The 22,500-nt window shown below is 45.7% G+C and overlaps 1 protein-coding gene across 2 annotated transcripts in view; it reads right to left on the reverse strand.

Moving 5' to 3' along the window:
- Positions 1–22,500, reverse strand: part of LOC119597268 — a 137,127-nt gene that overhangs the window by 51,693 nt on the left and 62,934 nt on the right. For both annotated transcript variants that reach the window (XM_037946802.1, XM_037946801.1), the window contains exon 3: positions 17,993–18,122. In XM_037946802.1, the coding sequence (XP_037802730.1) occupies positions 17,993–18,122 (130 nt within the window). The remainder of the gene's footprint in view (positions 1–17,992; positions 18,123–22,500) is intronic.

The raw sequence follows: 22,500 nt of genomic DNA on the forward strand, positions 1-22,500 counted from the left end.
GAATCACACACACACACACATACACATTTTATTTCCCAAACAAAGCATAGGAATAGCCTGTAGTGAGAGTAAGTACAGTCTTTCCTCAGATTGGGAAATCTACTCTTTTTAAAACATTTTCCCTAAATGAGTTTCTCTTTTTAAACAAGAGAGCGTGTATTAACATTAAATATATTGCTTTGAAAAGAGAATATTGAACAGTTATAAGGTATATGTAGTACTGTGCTGCTGTTTTAATTTCAATTGCTAATTTCATGGAGATCATAAGTTTTTTTATCCATTGTTTTGTGTTTATTTAACTGGTCAAGTTTGAACAGCTACGAGCAACATAGAACTCAAAATGGTACGTCTATACTGATGAAATCTCTTTATTTACACAGCTTTACATGCAGTGCTAATCGCCGCCCTTTTGTTGTGAGAAAATGTCTGCGTTCAGGTTTTTCTTTTCACTTTGCCTACCCTTTCATGACAATTCCAGAAATTAAGTTAAAATAAAAAATGTAAGGCTGTAGTTTTAAAAATCGCAAAGCGAAAAGGACTTGGTTCAGCTAATTAGGTGCGCGAAACCAATTCTTCGACGGTTTCGGTTTTCTCAGTGCTGGCAGTTACGCAATAGTTGTGCAAAAATTCGGTATTATCATGTTATTGTTACCAGTGTTTGCCAGCACTGTATTTCCAATATGAAATCCGCACCTATCGCTGTGTTGTTGACACCTGGCATTTGGTGCACGAGTATTCTGCTTGACCCATCGTAATGCAGGCTGCAATCAACCTTGTTTCGCGAGGAGCTGTTCTCACGCCTGGCGTTTCCTCGTGCTTCTTTCGAAACACAGATAGATCTTTATTGACTGACATTTGTTTCGTTTCAAAAGGATTGTTTCTAGAATAACAAAATAACTTTTCTACGAACGACTTCATAAAGCAATAACAGGTTCCAAACCGTTCTAACGAAAATGTAATTGGATATATATATTAAAGGAAATGTAGTACGTCTCCTCTCCCGTGCCAATTAACTAGGCGCTGCTGATGACACATGAAACAATATACCTTGACATGAAATAGACGGAGAGAGGGGGATGCTGGAAGTGTAACTGATTTTAAGCGAACGGATAATCTAGATAATCGATGAATGATTTGATTGATAAGTAAAAATAAAAAGGTTGCGTCTTTGTAGTAGATACTAGTATTATAAAATAATAATAATAATAATAATAATAATAATAATAATAATAATAATAATACTGATTCGGGAAATAAATAGTGTGTGACAAAAATATTAGATCCAAGTATAAAGCATAAGAACTGTCATGCAGACCTTTTCAGTAATTAGCTTTGTTATTGTTAGATCACACATTAACACACACACACACGCGCGCACGCACACACACACACAACACACACACACACACACACACACACACACACACACACACACACACACACACACACACACACACACACACACACACACACACACACACACACACACACACACACCACACACACACACACACACACACACACACACACACACACACACACACACACACACACACACACATATGTATATGTATATATATATATATATATATATATATATATATATATATATATATATTATATATATATATATATATATATATATATATATATATATATATATACATCTGTGGGAGGCATATATGTACAGTTATATATAATAGTAATAGTAGTAATAATAATAATGATAAAGAGAGAGAGGGAAATAGAATTAACAGAAACAATTATAATATTAATGATAAAGAGAGGAGGGGGAGATAACAGTAGTATTGAATATAATGATAATGATAAGATGATGATGATGGTGATATGCATCATCAATATCATCTCGTCACTCATTATTCTCATACAACTCACAAATAACAGTCGATAATTATGTAATTAATGCATAATGATAATAATAATTAATAATATTAATACTGAAATGTATTCTATACCATCAATAATAATTATGATAATAATAATAATACTGACCATAAACACACACAACACATCTCCACATAGTACTCCACAATAATAATATATACCTAATCATAATGACACTGCATAATAAAATAATACAATAATATGCAATAACAAAGCATGACACCTAATCTTACAATCAAATAATAATCTGATAATAATAATAATGATAAAAATAATAATATAATAATCAATAATAATTAATAATAATAATAATAAATAATAATAATAATATTAAATAATATGATAATAAAATACTTTATTATTATTATTATTATTATTATTATTATTATTAATTATTATTATTATTTTATTATTATTATTATTATTATTCATTATTATTATTATTACTTATAATGATCCACTCTAATTAATAATATATAATTAATAATAATAATACTAATAATAATAATAAGATATAATAATAATAATGAATAATAATAATGCATCACCAAACTAATAGTGAAATTTAAGCGCACCCTGTTGGCTTAATATCTTTAAGTTATCATACAGAGAATAGAAAACTCCAAAATGATCTACAACAATAATCTTCCTCCACAGAAGGATAGTTGCAAGAGCACATCATTTATGAAGGAAATCTTAATTCGATGGGAAATATCCTTCAAACAACACAAGAAATTAAACGGAAGAACAAGACATCGGAAGTCAGAGCAGATCCAACTGTGCGGATCTTTTCGAGCAACTTTGTGACCGAGAAGGCCCTCAATAGAGCAATTAAAACTTGTGATCCAATCACGAGGTGGTCTTTTTGATTGGCCAAATCTGAATAACACGTTATCTCGTTGCCTGGGCTATGTAAACGATATTACAATATTTGCCTTGAATTTATTGCGGAATGTATATCTTATACAGGCCTCTTTCTCTTCTCTCTCTCTCTCTCTCTCTCTCTTGTCGGTCCATCTCTCCTTCAATTCGTGCCTCTCTCTCTCTCTCTCTCCTTCTCATCGGTCTCCCTCTCTCTCTCTCTCTCCCTCTCCCTCTCTCTCTCCTTCTCTACTCCCTCTCTGTCCCATCTCTCGGTCTCTCCTCCCTCTCTCTCCCTAATCTCTCCCTATCTCTTATTCTTTCTTTCTCTATCCTCGTCTCTGTGCTCTCATCTCACTCTCTAGCTCTGGTCTCTCTGTGTCTCTCATCTACTGTCTCTCTCTCTCATCTCTCTCTCTCTCGTCACGCCATTTCTCATCTCTCCCACTTCTCGTTCCTCCTATCTATCTATCTATTCTATCTAATTCTATTAGCTATCTATCTATCTATATACTATCCTATCTTTAAATATCTCTCCTCTCGCTCTCTCTCTCCTCTCCACAGGATCACTCAATCTCTCTCCGTCAGTCTCTCTCCTCTCTCGTCCTTCTCCTCGATCTCTCGTCTCATCATCTCTCTCCTCTCTCTCTTTTTCTCTTTCTCTTCATCTTTCTCGCTCTCTCTCCCTCTCTCTTCTCTCTCTCTCTCTCTCCTACTCTTTTCCTCCTCTTTCTCTCACATCTCTCGCTCCAGACTCTACACTTACAACACTAACAACGTACACATCTACGCACACACTCACATCGACAGTTCCCTCCCTCTCCTCTTCATCCCTCCACAACTCTCTGTTCTCAATCTCCTCTCTCTCGTCTCTCTCTCTCTCCTCTCTCCTCTCTCCCTCTCTCTCGTCTCATACCTCTACTCCACTTCTCTATCTCTGGCTCTCTCTTCGTCTCTCTCATCTCTCGCTCTCTCTCACTCGTCTCTCTCTCTCTCCCTCTTCTCTCTCTTTCTCTTTCGCTCTTCTCTCTCTCTCTTTTCTCCCTCTCCCCCTCTCTCTCTTCTCTCTTCACTCTCTCTCTCTCTCGTATCTCTCTCTATCCAAATCACTCTCCAACGTCCTCTCACTCGTTCTCGTATCCTCTCTCTCATCTCTCATCTCTTCTCTCTCTCAGCATCACACTCTGTACTCTGCTCTCTCCTCATCGTTCCTCACGAGACTCTCTCATCTCAGTCGCAGCTCTCTCTCTCTCATCTCTCTCTCTCTCTACCTCTCCTCGTCGTCAGTCATCTCATCTCTCTCTCATCTCTCCTCTCTCTATCTCTTCTTCTTCTCTCTTCTACCTTCTTCTTCTTCTACCTTCTTCACTCTGCTATCAATCTCATCGCACATCTCTCTCTGCTCTGCTCTCCTCCTCTCCCCTCTCTCCCTTCCTCGCTCTCTCTCGTCTCTCTCTTCTCCTTTCTCTCTCTCTCCTTTCTCCTTCTCTCTCTCCCGTCTCTCATCTCATCTCTCTCTCCTCTCTCTACTCTGCGTCTCTCGCTCGCTCTTCATCTCTCTCTCCGTCGTCACTCTCTCTCTCCTCTCTCTTTCCAACTTTCTCCTCTCATCCCATCTCTCATCATCTCATCTCACTCCTTCTCTACTCTCTCTCTCTCTCTCCTTGGAATCTCACTGCTACTCATCTCTCTACTCTCTCTCGTCGCCTCTCTCTCTCATCGCCACACTCACCTCTTATCTCTCTCACTCTCCTCTCCTCTCTCCTCTTCACTCTCCTCTCTTCTCTCTCTCCTCTACTCTCTCTCATCTCCTCCTCTCTCCTCATCGTTCTCTCTCTCTCTCTCTCTCTCTCTCTCTCGCATTTTCTCTCTCACTTTTTCTCTCCCTCCTCTCTCTCACTCTTCTCTCTCTCTCTTGTCTCTCCTCATCTCTCTCGTCTCTCTCGTCTCTCTCTCTCATCTCTCATCTCTCTTCACCTCTCTCACCTCTCTATTCTCTCTCTTCGCGTCATCTCTCTCTCTCTCTTCTCACTCGTCTCTCAAATCTCTCCTGTCATCTCTCCAGCTCTCCTCTCTCTCTCATTCTCTCTCTCTAACTCTCTCCTTTCTCTCTTATCCCTACTCCTCGTCTCTTTCTCTCTCCCTCTCCTCTCCCTCCTCTCACCTCTCTCGCTCCCCCCCCCTCTACTCTCTCGTCTCTCTCCTTCGTCATCTCCTCTCTCTCTCTGCTCTCTCTCCGATCTCTCCTCTCTCGTCTCGTCTCGGTTCTCGTCTCTCTCTATCGCTCTCTCTCTCTCACTCTCCTCTCTCTCTTCTCTCTCCTTCATACTTCCCCTCTCTGTCCCTCTCTCTCCCTCTCTCCCTCTCTCTCCCTATCTCTCCCTATCTCTTTCTTTCTTTCTCTATCTCTCTCTGTCTCTCTCTCCCTCTCTATCTCTGTCTCTTCTGTGTCTCTCTGTCTGTCTCTCTCTCTCTCTCTCTCTCTCTCTCTCTCTATCTATCTATCATATCTATCTATCTAATCTATCTATCTATCATCCATTATCTATCCATCATCTCTATATCCTATCTATCTTATATCTACTCCCTCTCTCTTCTCTCTCGTCTCACCCTCTCTCTTCTTCCGAAAAACTCTTCTCTAAGAAGGAAAAAAAAAAAGCTCTCTCTCTCTCGTCTCTCTCTCTCTCTACTCTCTCTCTCTCTCTTTCTCTTTCCTCTGTCTCTTTCTCTTCTCCTCTCTGCTCTCTCGTCTCTCTCTCTCTTTCTCCCTCCGCTCTCTCTGACATGACGCCGTCTCTCCACACTCGTCTCACTACCAGGTCGATCTCTCATCACCGCAATACCTCTCATCCTCTCTCTCTCTCTCTCGAGATATCGTCTCTCCGTCCCCTCCACTCTCCAAATCAATCCCTATTCTCAACACCAGGCACGATTCGACACATCAGTCATCTCATCTTCACTCCTCCCGTCAGTTCGTAATCTCTCCTCGGGTCTCTCCGCTCTCGCTCCACTCAACTTCTTCTCGACCTCTTCTCACTACCTCTCATCGCTCACGCTTCTCCACCACCCTCACACGGAACCCACTATCTCCTCTCTCTCGTCTCTCTCCCTTCTTGCTCTTCTCATTCTCTCGGTTCTTCGCATCTCTCTCATCTCTCCTCTCCTTTTTCCTCCCTCTCGCACCTTCTCTCTCTCCTCCTCTCAGATTCTTCTCTCGACGTCTCTGAACAACTATCGACTCCGTCACATCTCCAGTCGTCTCTTCTGTTCCTCACTCTTTCGTCGATCATCATCTCATCCTTCTCCTCTGCCATCCATCAATCCGCATCAACTCCCTCTCTCTCCGCCTCCCTCCTCGCTCTCTCTCTCTTTACGCTCACGGTCTCTCCATCTCAATATCCCCTCGGCGGATCAGTCTCTCAATCCTTCGTCACATCTCGATCTCTCTCTCGTTCCTGTCCGCTTCTCCTCTCCATCATTCCTCTCTTCCTCGAGTCATCTCTCCGGGGGGGGGTCTCTACTCAGCTCGTCTCTTCCTGTCGTGGGGGGGGGGGACTCTTCTTCTTTCTTCTTTCTTCTTCTTCCATTCTTCTCTTCTTCTTCTCTCTCTCTCTCAGCTTCTCTCCTCTAGTCCAAATCTCTCTCCTGACCGGGGTCTCGAGTACGATGCCTCTGTATCCTCTCATTCTCACGTCGGCTTCCGTCTCGCTCACTCTCACGTCATCTCTCTCTCTCTATCACCTCTCCTTCTCACTTCTCTCTTGTCTCTCCTTCTCGTCCTCTCTCTCCCGTCGTCTCTCTTCCCTTCTACGTCCACTCCCGATCACTCTCCTTCTCTCTCATCCTCTCTCTCCTTCTCTCCCTTCTCCCTCTCTCTCTCTCTCTCTTTCTCCTCTCTCTCTCTCCGTCCAGAACTCCTCGTCAGTTGCTCCTCTCCTCTTCCACATCGTCATCACTCTCATCACTGTCTCGTCGCTCTCGCTCTCTCTCTCTCTCATTATCTCTCCTCGACTCTCCCCTCTCTCTCTCTCTTCCTCTCTCTCTCTCAACACTACAAACCTCTTCTCATACTGTATCCACTCTCTCTCGTTTTTTTCTTTAACCCCTCGTCTCTCATCTTTCTCATCTCTCCCTCCCCCTCCCTCTCTCTCTCATCTCTCTCTTTCCTCCCTTATCTCCTCCTTTCTCGACCGAACAACATGACCATCTCGTACTCTTCTCTCCCGTCTCTCGTTTCATCTCTCTCTCTCTCTCTCTCCTCCTCTTCTCGGGCTCCGACTTGACTTCTCATCGTCTCCTCTCTCACAACATCATCATCGTCGTCATCTCTTCTCCTCTCCTCTCTCTCTCGCAAACGCGTAATCCTGGTCGACGACCCGACTCACCTCCTCGATCTCTTTCATCGTCATCTTCTCACAGCTCTTAAACTCCTCACACAGTTTCTCCATTCTCATCCTCTCTCATCCTCTCTACCTCTCTCTTCGTCACATTCTCTTTCTCTTCTTTTCTCTCTCTCTCTCTCTCCTTCTCTCACCTCTCTCTCTTCATCTCTCTCTCCTCCTCTCTCAACTCAAATCTATTCTCTCTGTCTCCTCATCACACACTCTATCCCCTCCTCGTGCTAACGTTCGATCTATTTCTCCGGCTCTGGCTCTCTCTCTCTCATTCTCTCTCTCTCTCTCAGTCTCCTCCTTCTCATCGCCGACTCTGCTCTCAGTGAGAGGTCAAATCATGGACTCCTACATCTTCGACCCCCCTGCCCTCTCCGATATCTCTACACTCCTCATTCTCACCTCCTCCTACTGCTCGCGTAACATCTGTTCAATTCTCTCTCGGTTCTCTCTCTCCTTTTCTCTCTCACCTTCTCTCTCTCTCGCCCTTCTCTCTCTCTCTCTGTCTCGCATCTCTCCTTCTCATCCTCTTACTCTCTCTCTCTCTCTCACTCCTCTCTCTCCGTTCACTATATCAATCCCACTTTCCATCAAAATACATCGTTGTTCTTCCTCAAGGCCGTCCTACTCTGCTGTCATCGTCTACCTCTCCGAATCACTCTCTCTCTCTCCTCATATTGGCTCTCCTCCTGGCTCCTCAACTCAACTCTCCTCTCGTCCTCACAAATCCGTCACTCTCTCTATCAATCTCTCGTCTCATCTTTCTCACTTTCCTCGTCCTTGCTCTCTCCTCTCACCACTACTCTCATCCCAACAAACTAATCTCGCTGAGTCTCAATCGGAATCTCTCTCCTCGCCTCTACAGCTCTACCCATCCCTCTCTCAAGCTCGTCAAATAGCGCAGCAAAATCGTCGGTGATTCCTCTGTCTTCTCCCTCAACTCATCTTCAGTCCCTTTCTTTTCTCCCCTCTGAATCTGTCCTCTTCTCGTCTCTTCAGTCTCTCGAGGTCGTTTTCTCTCCTTTCCCTCGATGATCATCCTCTCTCTCTCTCTCATCTCTCGCTCTCCTCCTCTCGGGGATCTCTCGTCTACCAGTCTCGCTCTCCTCTCTCGAGCGACATCCTCTACTCAGTCCTCTCTCCTCTCTCCTTCTTCTGTCTCTCTCCTCTCCTCTCTCTGTTTCCCTCTCTCTCTCTGTCTTCTCTCTCTCATCTCTGAGTACCTCCTCTCATCTCAGTGTCTCTCCGTCTCTACTGAATCTTGATCGTCTCTGTCAAACTCATCCTTCTCAATCTCACCATCTCTCATCCTCCATCATCTCATCTCATCTTCTCTCTCCCCTTCGCTCTCCTCCCTCAACCCCTCACCCTCGCTCTCTCTCTCTCTCTCGAAATCGCCTCCTCGCATCTCCATCATCTCATCTCTGCTCTCCTCTACCCTTTTACGCTCTCTCCTCCTCTCTCACTCCCACTCGTCTTTCTCGTCTCTTCTTCTCTTCCCTTTCTCTCTTCCTTTCTCATCTCTCCTCGGTCGTCAGCCTCTCTCCCATTCCCCCAAGCACAATCCTCTCCTCAACCCATAACCTCTGCATATCGGGGCCCTTCTCTCATTCTCCTCGATCACCTCATCCCTCTCTCTCTCTCTCACTCTCGTTCTCTCTCCCAGCCTCCGTCTCAGGCGAGATCGACGCTCGTCTCACCGGTTCATCTCCTCATCCGTATCAGTCACGGTCAACCTCCTGTACTCCACTCATACGACTATCACATTCTCGTCTCGATCCTCGTCTCATCGTCTCGCCACAAGGCATCCTTCGTCTCTCCCCCTTCGCTCATCTCACTGGCATCTCATCCGCTCACCATCCTATCTCCTATCTACTGCCTCTGCACAATCTCTCCTCCGGTCATCTCTCTCAACAACACTCATGCACCTTCTCTCACCTCACTCTCACTCACTCTCCTCATCTCTCTCTCTCCGTCCTCGAACTACGCTTCGATCTCGCTCTCGTCTCTCTCATCTCTCCCCTCTCTCTCCCTCTCTTTCCTTCTCTCCCTATCTCTCCCTATCTGTCTCCCTCTCCCTCCCCTCATCTAAACTCATCTCTCCACACGAAAGTCTCTCATCCCTCAGGTCTCTCTCTCATCATCTCACGTAGACTCTCTCTCTCTCTCCCTACTATCTAGCTATCTATCTACTAGCTATATATCTATCCTATCTATATATCTATCTAATATATCTATCTATCTATCTATCTATCTATCTCGTCTCTCTCCTGTCTCCCTCTCCTCTCTCTGTCTCTCCTCGACCTCAATCGTCTCGTCAGGCTCGTTCGTTCATCATCCTCAATCACTGTCTAATCAGGGGACTCTTATCTCGATCCTCTCTCGTCTCCTCGTCACTAAAAATCTCCTCTCACTCGTCTAACATCTCATCTCATCTCTCTCTCGTCCTTCTTCCTTCTTCTATTCTTCTTCTTCTTCTCAACTTTACACATTCTTCTTCTTCTTCTTTCTCTTCTCAATCAATCTCTCCAGTCGTCTCTCCGCCCTCTCTCACGTTCTCTCAATATCTCTCCTTCTCAATCTTCCCTCTCCTCTCTCGTCATCTCTCATCTCTCCATGACATCAGCTATGCTGCACACTCGAAAACCTCTCCTCTCTCTCTGTCATCACAAGAACTGCTCTTCTCAGTCTCAGTCTCTCTCCTCTTCTTCTCCTTCTCTCTCTCCTTCCTGTCTCTCCTTCTCTCATCCCTCCCTCATCCCTCTCTCTCGTTCCTCCTCGCTCATTCCTAGACCTCTTCTCTCGCTTCCCCTCTCTCCCATCGTCTCACTCCTGCAATCATCTGACCTCTACTCTTCCTTCTCTCTCGCTCATCTCTCTCTCATCTCCTCTCTTCGTCAATCTCAGTTCACGATCAGTCCCTCAGGGGACTCAAATCTGTCTCAACGAATCTCATCTCTCTATACTACTCCTTCTCTCTCGTCCCTTAATCCTCCCAATCCTAAACGAAATCATCTCTACTCCAATCTACCTTCTCTCTCTCTGAGAGCCGTCTTATCCTCGTCCTCTCTCTCTCCTCTCTCTCTCTACTCTCTTTCTCTCTTCTGACTCATCACACGTTCTCGTCTCTCTCTCTCTCTCTCCAATCACGCTCAAATCTCAATCTCTCTCTCCTCTCTCCTCATCTCTCGCTACGTCTCTCTATCTCCGTCTCGTTCCTCTCAGTCTCACTACCTTCTCTCGATCCTCTGACTCTCTCTCTCATTCTCACATCTCTCTTTCTCTCGTCTCTCCTTTCCTATCGTCCTCTCCTCCCTCTCTCGCATCCAGTCGCACTCGGTCGTCATTCTCCTCTCATTACAATCTCCTCATCGACGTCAGTTCTCGTCATCTCTCCATCTTCTCAACGAATGTTCCTCTCTCTCTCTCTCTAATCTATCTATCGATCATCTATCTAATCTATCTAATCTATCTCTCTCTTCTCTCGCTCGGTCTCTCCATCTCATCTCTTTCATTTCTCGTCAGAATCCTCTTCACAGTAATTCCCCTATCTCTGTTCCCTCTTTGCTCACGGTTCTCTCCCACGCGGAGATCGGCGTCCCCTCTTCCTCTCTTCCTCCCTCTTTATTTTCCTCTCTCTTTCTCTCTCCTTTCTCTCCTCACCTCTCTACTTTCTCCCCTCTCTCTCTTCTCTCTCTCTCTCTGATCTGTTTTTGTCCTGTCCTCTCTTCTCTCTCTCTCGTCTCTCTCTCCAGGATCTTCTCGGTCTCATTCCTCTCCTCATCTCATCATCTCTGAAGGAAGTCATTTCCGGCGACTCTACGGGACATCAGCGAGAGTAGACTCAATCAGTCATGTAGACATCTCTCTCGGCAGATATAATGGGATGGATGGGCTGTTCTCTCTGTGTCTCTCGCGTGAATATTGGGAGCAGCCAGAAGTAGATCATCTGAGGCGTGAAGATCTCAATGCTCCTCCCTGACTACCTGATATATGTAGAGAGATATCCTGATTCGTATCCCATCCTGCTTGCATATCCTCTCTCTCATCCTCCTCTCTCCTCTCTTCTCTCTTCTTTTCGTCCCTCTCTCCTCCCTCTCCTCCTTCCTCTACCTCCCTCTCTCCCTACCTTCTCTCCTCTCTTCCCCTCTCTCTCTCTTTTTTCTCTTCATCCCCTAACGTATATTCCTCACCTAATTGCGCGTATTTTGTACGAGGTGGTCCGGGACAATCCGTCGTCCTCTCCTCTATTTCTTCTCTCTCTCTCTCTCATCTCCTCTCTCCTCTCTCTCTCTCTCCGGTCTACTCTCTCCTCTTCGTCTCTCTCCCATCTCCCCTCCCCTCCTCCTCATACTCTCCTCCTCTCTCTCGTCTCTCTCTCTCTCTCTCCCTCTCTTGGTATCCCCTCTCTTTTCCCTCTCCCTTTCCCCTTCTTTTCTTTCACTCTCTTTCCCTCTCTCCCATCTCTCCCTCTCTGTCCTCCGCTCCCTCCCTCTCCCCTCTGTCCTTTCTCGCTCTCCATCTCTTCTTTCTTCCTTCTCTCCTTCTCTCTCCCCTCTTTCTCTCTTCTCCTCTGTCCCTTCTCTTCCTCGCCGTCTCTCTCTCTCTTCTCCACGCCTCATCTTCCTTTCTCTTCCTCTCCCCCTCTCCTTCTCTCCCTCCTTCTCTCCTCCCTCTCTCCCTCGTCGTTCGCCCTCGCTCTCTCTCATCTCTCTCTCCCTCTCTCTCCTGCCCTCTTTCTCCCCTCCCTCTTCTCTTCTCTTTTTTTTCCTTCTTAGCTTTTCCGTCCCCTCCCGTTCCTCTCATCGAATCTCTCCTCTTCTTCTCTCCTCGTCTCTCCCTCCCTCTTTCCTCTTTTCCTTTTACTCTCGCTCCTTCTCTCTCCCTCTCGTTCATCCCATCTTGGGTTCTTGTCTCTTCCTCTCTCGTCGCCTCTCTCCTCTTCTCCCTCTTCCCTCCCTCCTTCTCCTTCTCTCTCCCTCTCTCTCCTCCTCCCCTCTTCTCTCAGCCCTCTCTCATCCCTTCTCCCACGTCCCTCTTCTCTCTCCACTTTCCCCTCCCTCTCATCGTTTCTTTTCTTTCTTCTTCTCCTCTCTCTCCCCTTCTCTCCTATTTCTTCCCTATCCTCTCCTCATCTCTTCTCTCTCATCGTCTCTCTCTATCTCTCTCTCCTCTCTCTCTCATCAAAAAACTCCCTCCTCTCATTCTTTCCACTATCTCTCTCTCTAATCTCTCCTCCTCTTCTCCCTATCGTACTCTCTCTCTCTAATCTCTGGTCCTCTCCTTTGTCTCCTCATCTCCTCTCCTCTCCCCTCTCTCCGTCTTCTCCTCTGTCTCTCTGGTCCCTCTCTCTACTCTCTCTCTCTCTCACTCCTCGTCCCCTCTCTCTCTCTCCCTCTCTCCTCTCCCTCCTCTCTCCTCTCTCGTATCTCCTCCCTCTCTCTGCTCGTCTCCTCATCTCTCTCTCTGTCTCCCTCTTCTTCTTCTCCCACCCTCCTCTGGCTCGCGTCTCTCTCTGTCTCCTCTCCTCCCTCTCGTCTCTTTCCTGTCTCTCTGTCCTCTTCTCTCCCAGGTCGTCCGTCCTCTCCACTCTCCTCCTACTCTCTCTCTCTCTTCGTACTCTCTCGGGTCGCAATCATCTCTGTCTCTCTCCTCTCCTCCCTCTCCTCCTCCGTCCCCTCCCTCCTCTCTCTCTTCTCTCCCTCGCTCCCTCTCTCCCTCTCTCTCCTCTCCTCTCTCTTCTCCCTCTCTCTTCTCGCTCTCTCTTCTCCTCTCATCGCATTCTCCTCTCTTCTCCTCTCTCTCCTCTCCTCTTCTCCTACGTCCCATCTCTCTCTCCCCTCTCGCACATCCGCCTCTCCCTCCCTCTCCCTCTCTCTCCTCTCTCCTCTCGTCTATCTATCTATCTATCTATCTATCTATCTTCTATCCTCTCCTCCAATCTCCTCACCTCTCTCTCTCATCTCTCTCCTTCTCTTTCCTCTCTCTCTCTTTCTCCTCCCCTCGTCTCTCTCCTCTCTCATCTCCCCTCTCTCGTCCCTCTCTCTCATCTCGTCCCTCACTCCTCCTTCCCTCTCTCTCCACTCTCCTCGTCGTCCTCTCTTCTCTCCTGCTCTCCTTCCCCCCCAACTTCCTCCTCTTCGTCTCTCCTCTCCCACCTCGGCGCTCTCGTCTCTCCTCTCTCTCTCTCTCCTCCTCTCGCCTCTCATCCTCCTCGTCTTCATCTCTCCTCTCCTCAGTCTCTCTCTTCTCCTCCCTTCCTCCCTACCCTCCTCTCTGATCTCTCTCTCTCATCTCTCTCTCTTCTCTCTCTCTTCTCTCTCTATCCATCTCCATCTCCTCTCATCCTCCTCTCTCTCCCTCCTTCTCGTCCTCCCTCTCCCTCCCCTTCTCTCGCTCTCCTCTCTCTTCCTCTCATCCCTCCGGGCTCATCGTCTCGGGTCTCGCAGGCCTCTCTCCCTCCCTCTCTTCTCTCTCTCGCTCTCTCTCGCTCGTCCTCTCTCCCCCGGTCTCTCTCCCCTCCCTCCCTTCGCTCTCTCCTGTCTCTCTCTCTCGCCCCTCTCTCTCTTCTCCTCTCCTCTCTCTCTCCTCCTCTCCCCCATCTCCTATCTCTCCCAGCCTCTCTCTCGGTCCCTCTCTCCCTCAATCTCTGAAAAAAAAGTCCCTCTCTCTCCGGGTCTCTCTCTCCTCTCTCATCCTCTCTCTCGTCCACTCTCCGCTCTCTCTCCTCTCCCCTCCCCTCCTCTCTCCTCTCTCTCCCTCTCTCTCTCTCCTCGCGTTACCTCTCTCTCTCTCTCTCTCTCTCCTCTCCTCCTCTCTCTCTCTCCTCTCTCTTTCCTCTCCATCATCTCTCTCAGTTCTCTCTCTCCTCGCTCTTTCCTTTCCACCCTCTCTCGTCGTTTTTCCTCTCTCTCTCTCTCTCTCTCTGCCTCTCTCATCTCTCTCTCTCTCGTCCATCTCTCTCCTCGCTCTCTCATCCTCCGTCCTCGCCCCCCCTCCCCCCCCTCTTCTCTCTTTTCTCCTTCTCTCTCTCTCTCTCTTTCTCCTTTCTTCTCCTCTCTCTCGTCTTTCTCCTTCTCTCTCTTCTTAATCCTTTCTCTCGCTCTCTCCTCCCTAATCCTTCTTCTCTCTCTTCTCATCTCTCTTTCCTTTCTTTCTCTCTCTGCTTTCTCCTTCTCTCCTCTCCTCTCTCCTATCCTTCCTTCTCCCTCCTCTCTCTCTCCTCCTTCTCTCTCGCTATATCTAGTATATCCTTCCTCTCTCTCCCTCCCTCTCAGCCTTCTTTTTCCCTCTCGCTTCTCTCTCTCTCTCCTCTCTCCATTCTCTCTCTTTTTTCTCTCCTTCCTCTCACTCTCTCCCTCTCCCTCGTCTCTCCTCCTCTCCCTTTCTCCTCTCCTCTCTTCCTCCTCTCTTTCTCCTACTCTCCTCCTCATCTTCCTCCTGTTTTCTCGCTCGCTCTCTTCCTCTTCTCGTGTCTCTCTCTCTCTCCTTCTCTCTCTCTATATATATATATCCTTCTTTCTCTCTCTATATATATATATATCCTTCTCTCTCTCCCTCTCCTCTCTCTCTCATCATCTCCTTCTCTCTCTCTTTTCTCTCTTTTCTTCCCTGGTTCCTTCCCTCCTTCTCCTCTCTCCTCTCCCTTCTCCCTTCTCGTCTCTCTCTCTCTCTCCTTCTCCTCCTCCGTCTCCCTTCTCTCTCTCTCTCTATTATATATCCCTATCCTTCTCTCTCTCCCTCGCCCTCATCTGTCTCTCTCCCAAGGCTAGTTCTCCTCCAATCCCTCTACTCTCATCATCGACCTCGTTCCCTCCTCTCAACTCTTCTCTCTCTCCTTCTCTTTCGCTCTCCGTTCTCTCCTCCCATCTCTGGTCTCTCCCTCTCCTCCGTCCTCTCTTTCTCTCTCGTCTCTCTTCCTCCTCCTCTCTACTCTCCTCTCCTCTCTCGTTCGTCTCTCTCCCTCATCTCTCTCTCAGAAAAAAGAGGGAGAGAGAAAAACTCTTCTCTCAAATCGGAACTCCCCAATCTCCTCATTTTTTTTTTTCTCTCTGTATATATGTCTATTTGTTCTCTCTGTCTCCTCTCCTTCATTCTCTCCTCTCTCTCCTCCCATCTCCTCCCTCTCATCCTACATCCCTGCTCCCCTCTTGTCTCTCCTGTTCTCTTCTCTCTCTCCTCCATCCCTCTCTCCAAAAGTGTCTCTCCCTCTCTCCCTCTCACTCCTCTCTCCTCTCTTCTCGTTCACCTCTCATCTCTGCATCTCGTCTCCTCTCTATCCTATCTATCTATCTATCTACTTCATCTATCACTACTATATCTCCTCTCTCTCTCTCTCCTGTCGCCCTCTCTCTCTCTCTCTCAGTCTCTCTCTCTCTCTCTCTCTCTCGTCTCTCTCTCTCCTCTCCCGTCGTCTCCCATTGCGCTCTCTCTCTCTCGCTCCTCTCTCTCCTCCACTCCTCTCTCTCCTCTCCCCACCTCGGCCTCTCATCCCCCTCCTCTCGTCTCTCTGACCGTTCTCTCTCCCCTCGCATCGTACTCTCTCTCTCTCTCTCCTCTGCTCTCGCTCATCTCCCCTCTCTCTCTTTCTCTCCTCTCCTCCTCTTCTCTCTCCTCGATCCCTCTGCACCCTTCTCTCTCGTCTTTCTCTCCTCCTCGTCCTCTCTTTCTCTCTAGCTCTCCTCTCCTCTCTCCTCTCTCTCTCTCATCTTCCTCTCTTCATCCCCCTCATCTCTCCCTCTCTTCAACCTCCTCTCTCTCTCAATCGCTCTATCTCTTTTCTCTCGCTCGTCATCTCAACCTCCCTATCTCTCCCCCTCTCTAAAAAACTCTCTCTCTCCTCTCTCTCTCTCTTCTCTCTTCTCTCTCTCCTCTCACTCTCTCGGTCTCTTCTCTCTCTTCCTCCCTCTCTCCTCTCTCTCCTCTCTCCCACTCTCTACCCTCTCTCTCTCTCACTCTCCTCTCTCTCCAGTCTCTCCTCTCTCTTCTCTTCTCTCTCTCTTCTCTCTCTTTTCTCTCTCTCATCTATCCTTTCTCTCCTGTCGCTCTGTTCCTCCCTCCCTCATCCCTCTCCCTCTCTCTCTCTCTCTCTCAACATCCTCGTGCTTTCCTCCTCTCTCGTCTCTCCTCATTCTCCCTCTCGTCTCCCATCCGTTCCTCTTCGAATCTCATCTCTTCACCCTCGGTCTCTGTTCATTCGGTGTCTCGGTCTCTCTCCGGTCTCTCCATCTCTCCGAGTCCACATCTCTCTCTTCTCACTCTCTCGCATTCTCCTCGTCTCGTCTCAAATCGTCTCGTCTCAGACTCTCTCCTACTCTCTCTCCTCCTCCCTCATCACCTCTCTCTTCATTCTCTCTCCTCTCTCTCTCTCATCCTCGAACCTCTCTCTCATCTGGTCTCTCTCATCTCACTCCTCTTCTCTCTCTCGTCTCTCTCCTCTATCTCCCATCACTCCTCCGTCTCGACTCGTCTCTCTCTCTCGTCCCGTCATCTCTCTCTGTCTCGCCTGTCGTCTCTCCTCCATCTTCTCTCATCTCTCATTCTCCGTTTCTCTCTCTCTCTCTCTCTTTCCCTCTCTCCTCTCTCTCTCCTCTCTCTCTCTCTCTCTCAGTCACTCTCTCGTCTCTCTCGCTCGGTCTCGTCTCTCTCTCCTCTCTCTCTCTCCCTTCTCTCTCTCTCTCGTCTCTCTCGCTCCTTCTCTCTCTCTATATATATACTATCCCTTCTCTCTCGTCCCTTCCCCTCTCTCCTCTTTCTCTCCCTTCTCTCTCTCTCCTCTCATCTCCCTCTCTCATCCTCTCTACCTTCTCTCTCTCTCCTCTTCCCTCGTCTCCTCATCCTCCTCCCTCTCTCTCTCTCTCTCTCTCTTATCCCCCCCTCTTTCCCTCTTTCTTTCCCCCCCCTTCTCCTCCTTACACCTCCTCCTCTCCTCTCTCTTGTCTTTCTCCTTCTCTCTCTCTCTCTCTCCTTCTCTCTCTCTTTCTCCTTCTCTCTCTCCTCTCTTCCCTTCTCTCTCCCTCCTTCTCTCTTCTTCACTCTCTCTCTCTTTCTCTCTCTCTATATATAGTATAATCCTTCTCTCGTCGCCCTCCACCTCTCTCCCTCCCTCTCTCTCTGCTATCCTCAACTCTCTCTCTCCTTCTCTCCCTCCTTCTCCTTCTCTCCTCTCGCCTCTCCGCTCTCTCTCTCTCTTTTTTTCTCTGTATATATGCATACATATATATTATATATATATATATATTATATATATATATATATATATAAAAACACAACACACACACACACACCGATCACACACACACACCAGCACACACAACATGACACACACACACCAACACACACACACACACACATAATATAATCTAATATAATATATATATATATATATATATATATTATATTTAGTATATATGTGTGTGTGTGTGTGTTTGTGTGTGTGTGTGTGTGTGTGTGTGTGTGGGTGGTGTGTGTGTGTGTGTGTGTTTGTGTGTGTGTGGTGGTGTGTGTGTGTGGTGGTGTGTTTGTGGTGTGGTGGGGTGTGTGGTTGTGTACATAAATGTATGCATTTATATACATATACATATTTAAGATATATAGATAGATTGATTGATAGGTGTAGAGAGAGAGAGAGAGAGAGAGAGAGAGAGAGAGAGAGAGAGAGAGAGAGAGAGAGAGAGAGAGAGAGAGAGAAATATAAATGTTCCATGAATGTGAGAAAAAACAAACATATATCAACCCCGATCCCAATCAAATAAATTGATCAATGTGAAGATGCCTTTCCTTTCAATAAAAAATCGTGATCTTCTTTCCCTCCCAGACACGTAACAGGAACTTACCTATAGATGGGATCCTTATCTTCGTCTTTATACCAAAGAATGAGGTTGACTCTGTCCTTGGGGTCTGACGGGAAGAGGTCGCAGGGCACGGCGGCCGTGTCGCCCTCCACGCCCTCCACCGTCACCGACACTGCGGGGGAGAGGAGAGACTGACACAGGAGAAGTGTGAGTGACGCCGCAGGGGATATTGGAGTGACGCTGCACCAGAAAGGGGAGAAGGGACATTGCTGCCAAAAAGAGTCACAGAACAGGAGGAAGTAACATGGCCACACATAAAAAGAAAAAGAAAAAAGGAAAAACAAAAATAGGTTACTCTACTACAGAGAAGCAGGAAGTGGCACTGCAAGAGAAAAGCAGGAAGTGAAAGTAGAGAAGAAAAGCAAGAAAAGACACAGTCAGGAAAAAAACAGGAAGTAAAAAGCAGAAGGAAAGCAGGAGGTGCCCAGCAGGAGCGAGGCCGTGCGTCTTCTCCTACGTCTTGCTGAGACCAAACAGTTCATGCGAGATAACAGGGAGAATGCATGCCGGATTTACCCTAATGTCTGTAGGAAATCTGAAATGATCTTAGATGTAAGCTCGTGCTTGTCTTGTTACATTGCTGCGTGTGTGTGCGCGTATTTGTGTGCACGCGTGTGCGTTTACTGTGTAACAAACCCTTGCTTCACAAATACGCCAAAAAGCAATTTCGTTTTCCCGTGAAACACGAGCGGGAGTCTGTAACTAGCCCTGGTCAGCGGGCCGGAACCTGCTGAATGTTTAACAAGTTCGCTCTTAGACACATTCAGGGAAAACTTGGCCCATTCCCGAACCTCCTCAGAAGGTATCTTAAACGCGAGCTTCTTCCGCCACAGTTAAGGTCAACTATTTTTCGTGCACCCGGAGGCTTCATCGATACTTAATCTGACTCAGCTATTATTGCGTTATCGGGAAGCCATTAGCGGGAAAGCTTCGAGAAATGGAACGGATGGCTAGAATCTAAAGTCATTTAAAAGTGATTAAATGTAGATTACTAACGAAACACAAGCAAATTGAGGAATTAATAAAAGTAAACGATGGGAATGATACGTAGATAGTTTTAGCCTAAAATAAAGTACGTATATAATAATGATTTTTGAATTATGACCAACTTTCGCACCAAACATCCGGAATCAATGCAAACAGCAGCGCCACCAATATTGTCACCAAGCTCATTATAACTGTACGACGATAATAGTTTCGTTAGCAAAAATAAACATCGCACTGCTATTATATACCAACATCGATAATGGAATGCGTGTTTGCATGTGCTCGTGCACGAGCTAGCAAATGGCTATGGGTTTTGCCGGTTCATGACGCTGTAGTTCTCCTCAATATGGGATATTAATGTTTCGTCAGGATTGATGATAGATATCATTTGAAAATAGGCTTCACACCGCAACGGAATAATGCGCTTACATTTTACTTGTGATTCTGGAGGCATCTGAAGCTGGGCACCTGTCGTTACGTCACACAAGAATAGCATGCACCTATAGAACCTAGAGTAATATAGCATGCTTCATCAGTTTCCCTTAACCATTAAAAATAAAAGGAAATGAAAAGATATAAAGGAGGAAAACAAAAGCTGCCTTCTCTGCTGTTCTTAATAATTCACGCGAATTGGTATGTCGTCTTAGGAAATAATTTCCCCTGGGACATTACCGGCCGGGATGTATTGACCGAAAATACGAGAGTTTCAGGCTAATTCTTGTCTTCTAAAGTCGACTCGATATCGCAGGTTCATTTTTTGGGTCAATGAACCTGATCTAAATACCGTAAAGTATGACTTCCTTTGACTCGAAACACGAACAGGAAACTACCATACAAGAAATCCTTTGCGAAGAGCCATATCGCTTTCTGCGGGGATGCTTACTGGGGCTCCCGTGTCAAGCTGTGATGAAGGACTGTTGGTGGCAATGCAAACGTACAGAAATACAGAAGTATTTTAATCTATAACCACATATGATGCAATTTATATATACATACACAATTACATAATTGTACACACACGTACAAACATATTTTTAGATACAAATGTAGAGATAACCACAACTCGTGCAGGGAAAGCCAACATTATCAATATTGCGTCACTACTGATGCAGTGAAACTATCAGTTCTAGCAATAGTTCCTTCGTCTGAACTGATCCAAACCAAACTAGTTCCGAATAGAATGTGCGTCAACCATATGACTGAATGTTGAGAATTTCAAGATAACATAACATTTCCTCACCTATATAGCGGTCGTTCACATTATATGTGGATTGTTACTATTATTCTGGCCCACCCCCAGTCGATCAATAATCAGTATGCAAATTTATTAATAGTTTGCAGAATCTTCCTCTACTGTTGATGTAGATAACATTCATACATACTGTGACGACCATACCATGTAATCATAAGTCAGTTTATTTAAAGCTATATGAACTCATATCAAGTAATCGATGTGATGTGTGTCATATGCAGGTATCTTTCAGTGTCTATTGGATGTAAGCAAAATAACCTACGCGGATGAGGCGTGCTGTCATAGAATAATATGCCAACACGTGAGGTGAAAAGGCAAGGAAATATTAACATTATGCCAAATGATCTCTTGTTAATGATGTAAAACGAAGTCTTCAATGGAGCTGAGGTCTTGTGGCAAAATGCCGAAGAAAATTTTATATATAATATTACAAAGGCTGTGCACATTACAATACCATGCAACAATGAAGCCAACGGAAGTGCATAGGGAATGCTAAAACACCGTTTAGCTAAAAATCTAGACAGGTAAATGTAATAGAAAACAAGACAATATATTAAGCTTCCAAGAGTCTATATAATGAGTTACAATTACAAGAAAACAGCAGTACAAAAGTACAGAAGACCACTCAGTTTATTGAAAAGATTTTACCCTGAGAGAGAGAGAGAAACCGTTACAAGAGGATAAAGGGTCAGTCTGATGCGGGACGGAGAGCGAGACCCTGACGGAACACTCAGCCTCCCAGAGGACTTAAGACCTGGGATGTTATTTCGCTTGGCGTAAAAACAAGAACTAAAACAGAAAGAACGAAAAAAAACAGAACAAAATAAGGCAGATAAAAGAGAAAACTGCACATAAACATGGATCAGAGCATAAATCTTTTGCTGGAGTAATTGCCTGATGAAATTGGTAGCTAAGCATTACCCCAAACAAAAGCATTAAATATATCCAAAATAATTATTTGACCTCATTTCTCTTTATATCTCGTTTGTTTGTTTTTTGCACTGCACGTCGCTGTAAAACCGCGTTCGGTAAATCGATTTTCTATAGCGTTAGTTTTTTCTGTCGTATTTTTCATCTTCAGAATGACAAGATGTCAGATGAATTATTGTATACCATCTCCCCCTTAGGATATCTGCAAGAGCTGCGAAGGTCGCTGAGTGAGTGAGAGAGAGAGAGAGGGGGGGGAGAGGGGGAGAGAGAGAGAGAGAGAGAGAGAGAGAGAGAGAGAGAGAGAGAGAGAGAGAGAGAGAGAGAGAGAGAGAGAGAGAGGGGGGGGGGGGATGCTAATGTCTTCACTGGGCTGCATCAATTTCACCACCGTCAGTATCACCGTTACCAGCTGAAGAAGCTGGTAATGAATGATGACGAGGGACAGATTGGTGGGGATAAATATTCGATAATTGACATGTTAAGGGTGACGGTTAGTTCAAATACAACAACTTCTCAAGTGTATTTTCACCTCATTTGTAAAGAGAATAGTAATGGTAGCAGCAGCAGAGGTAGTGTTGTAGTAGTTGGGATTTTATAAGTACTGTGGTAATAGTCTTTGTAATGCTATCAGTAATAGTAATACCATCAATAGCAGCAGTAGTATTTGTAATAATAGATAGCTGTATGAATACTTGTAGTTTAGCAGCAAGAGTGTTAATATTAGCAGCTGCAGCTGAAATAGTAGTAGCAGTAGCAGAAGCACTAGTAGTATATATTGCTAATGGTAGTGGTAGTGGTAATGGTAGTAATAGTAATAATAGTAATAGTAGTAGTAGTAGTAGTAGTAGTAGAAATATTGGTAGTTAAAGTAGTAATAGTAGTAGTAAAAGTCATGGTAGCAGTAACAGAACCATAAGTAGTAGTGATCGCAATAGTAGGAGCAAAAGAAAAAGAAAATAAGTATAAGAAAAAGAAGTGATAGTAGGACTAGCCTGTTGTATAGTTGTAAAGAAGCAGCAGCGGTAGCACTGGTAAAAAAAGTATCTGGACGGAATGTCAAAACAAATTAAAACTACTAGTTAATATCAATGTCCATAAAGAGCGGGAAAGTAAACAAAAGTTTCTGAATCTGAGTTCATTTACTTTGTAAATGTAGTAAAGTGTTTAGAACAAAGCCTGCGTTTTCCGGAGAAGTTGACGCCGTAATTTTACCTGCGTACATTTAAAGAATACTCAGGAAAAGTGTCTTTTTCGTAAATATTACTTGAATTGTTTTGCCCTACAGCTATTGAAAGATGAATGCCTCACGTTCGTCCTTTTC

This window comes from Penaeus monodon, chromosome 39 (assembly GCF_015228065.2).
Source record: "Penaeus monodon isolate SGIC_2016 chromosome 39, NSTDA_Pmon_1, whole genome shotgun sequence".
In the NCBI taxonomy this organism is placed as follows: domain Eukaryota; kingdom Metazoa; phylum Arthropoda; class Malacostraca; order Decapoda; family Penaeidae; genus Penaeus; species Penaeus monodon.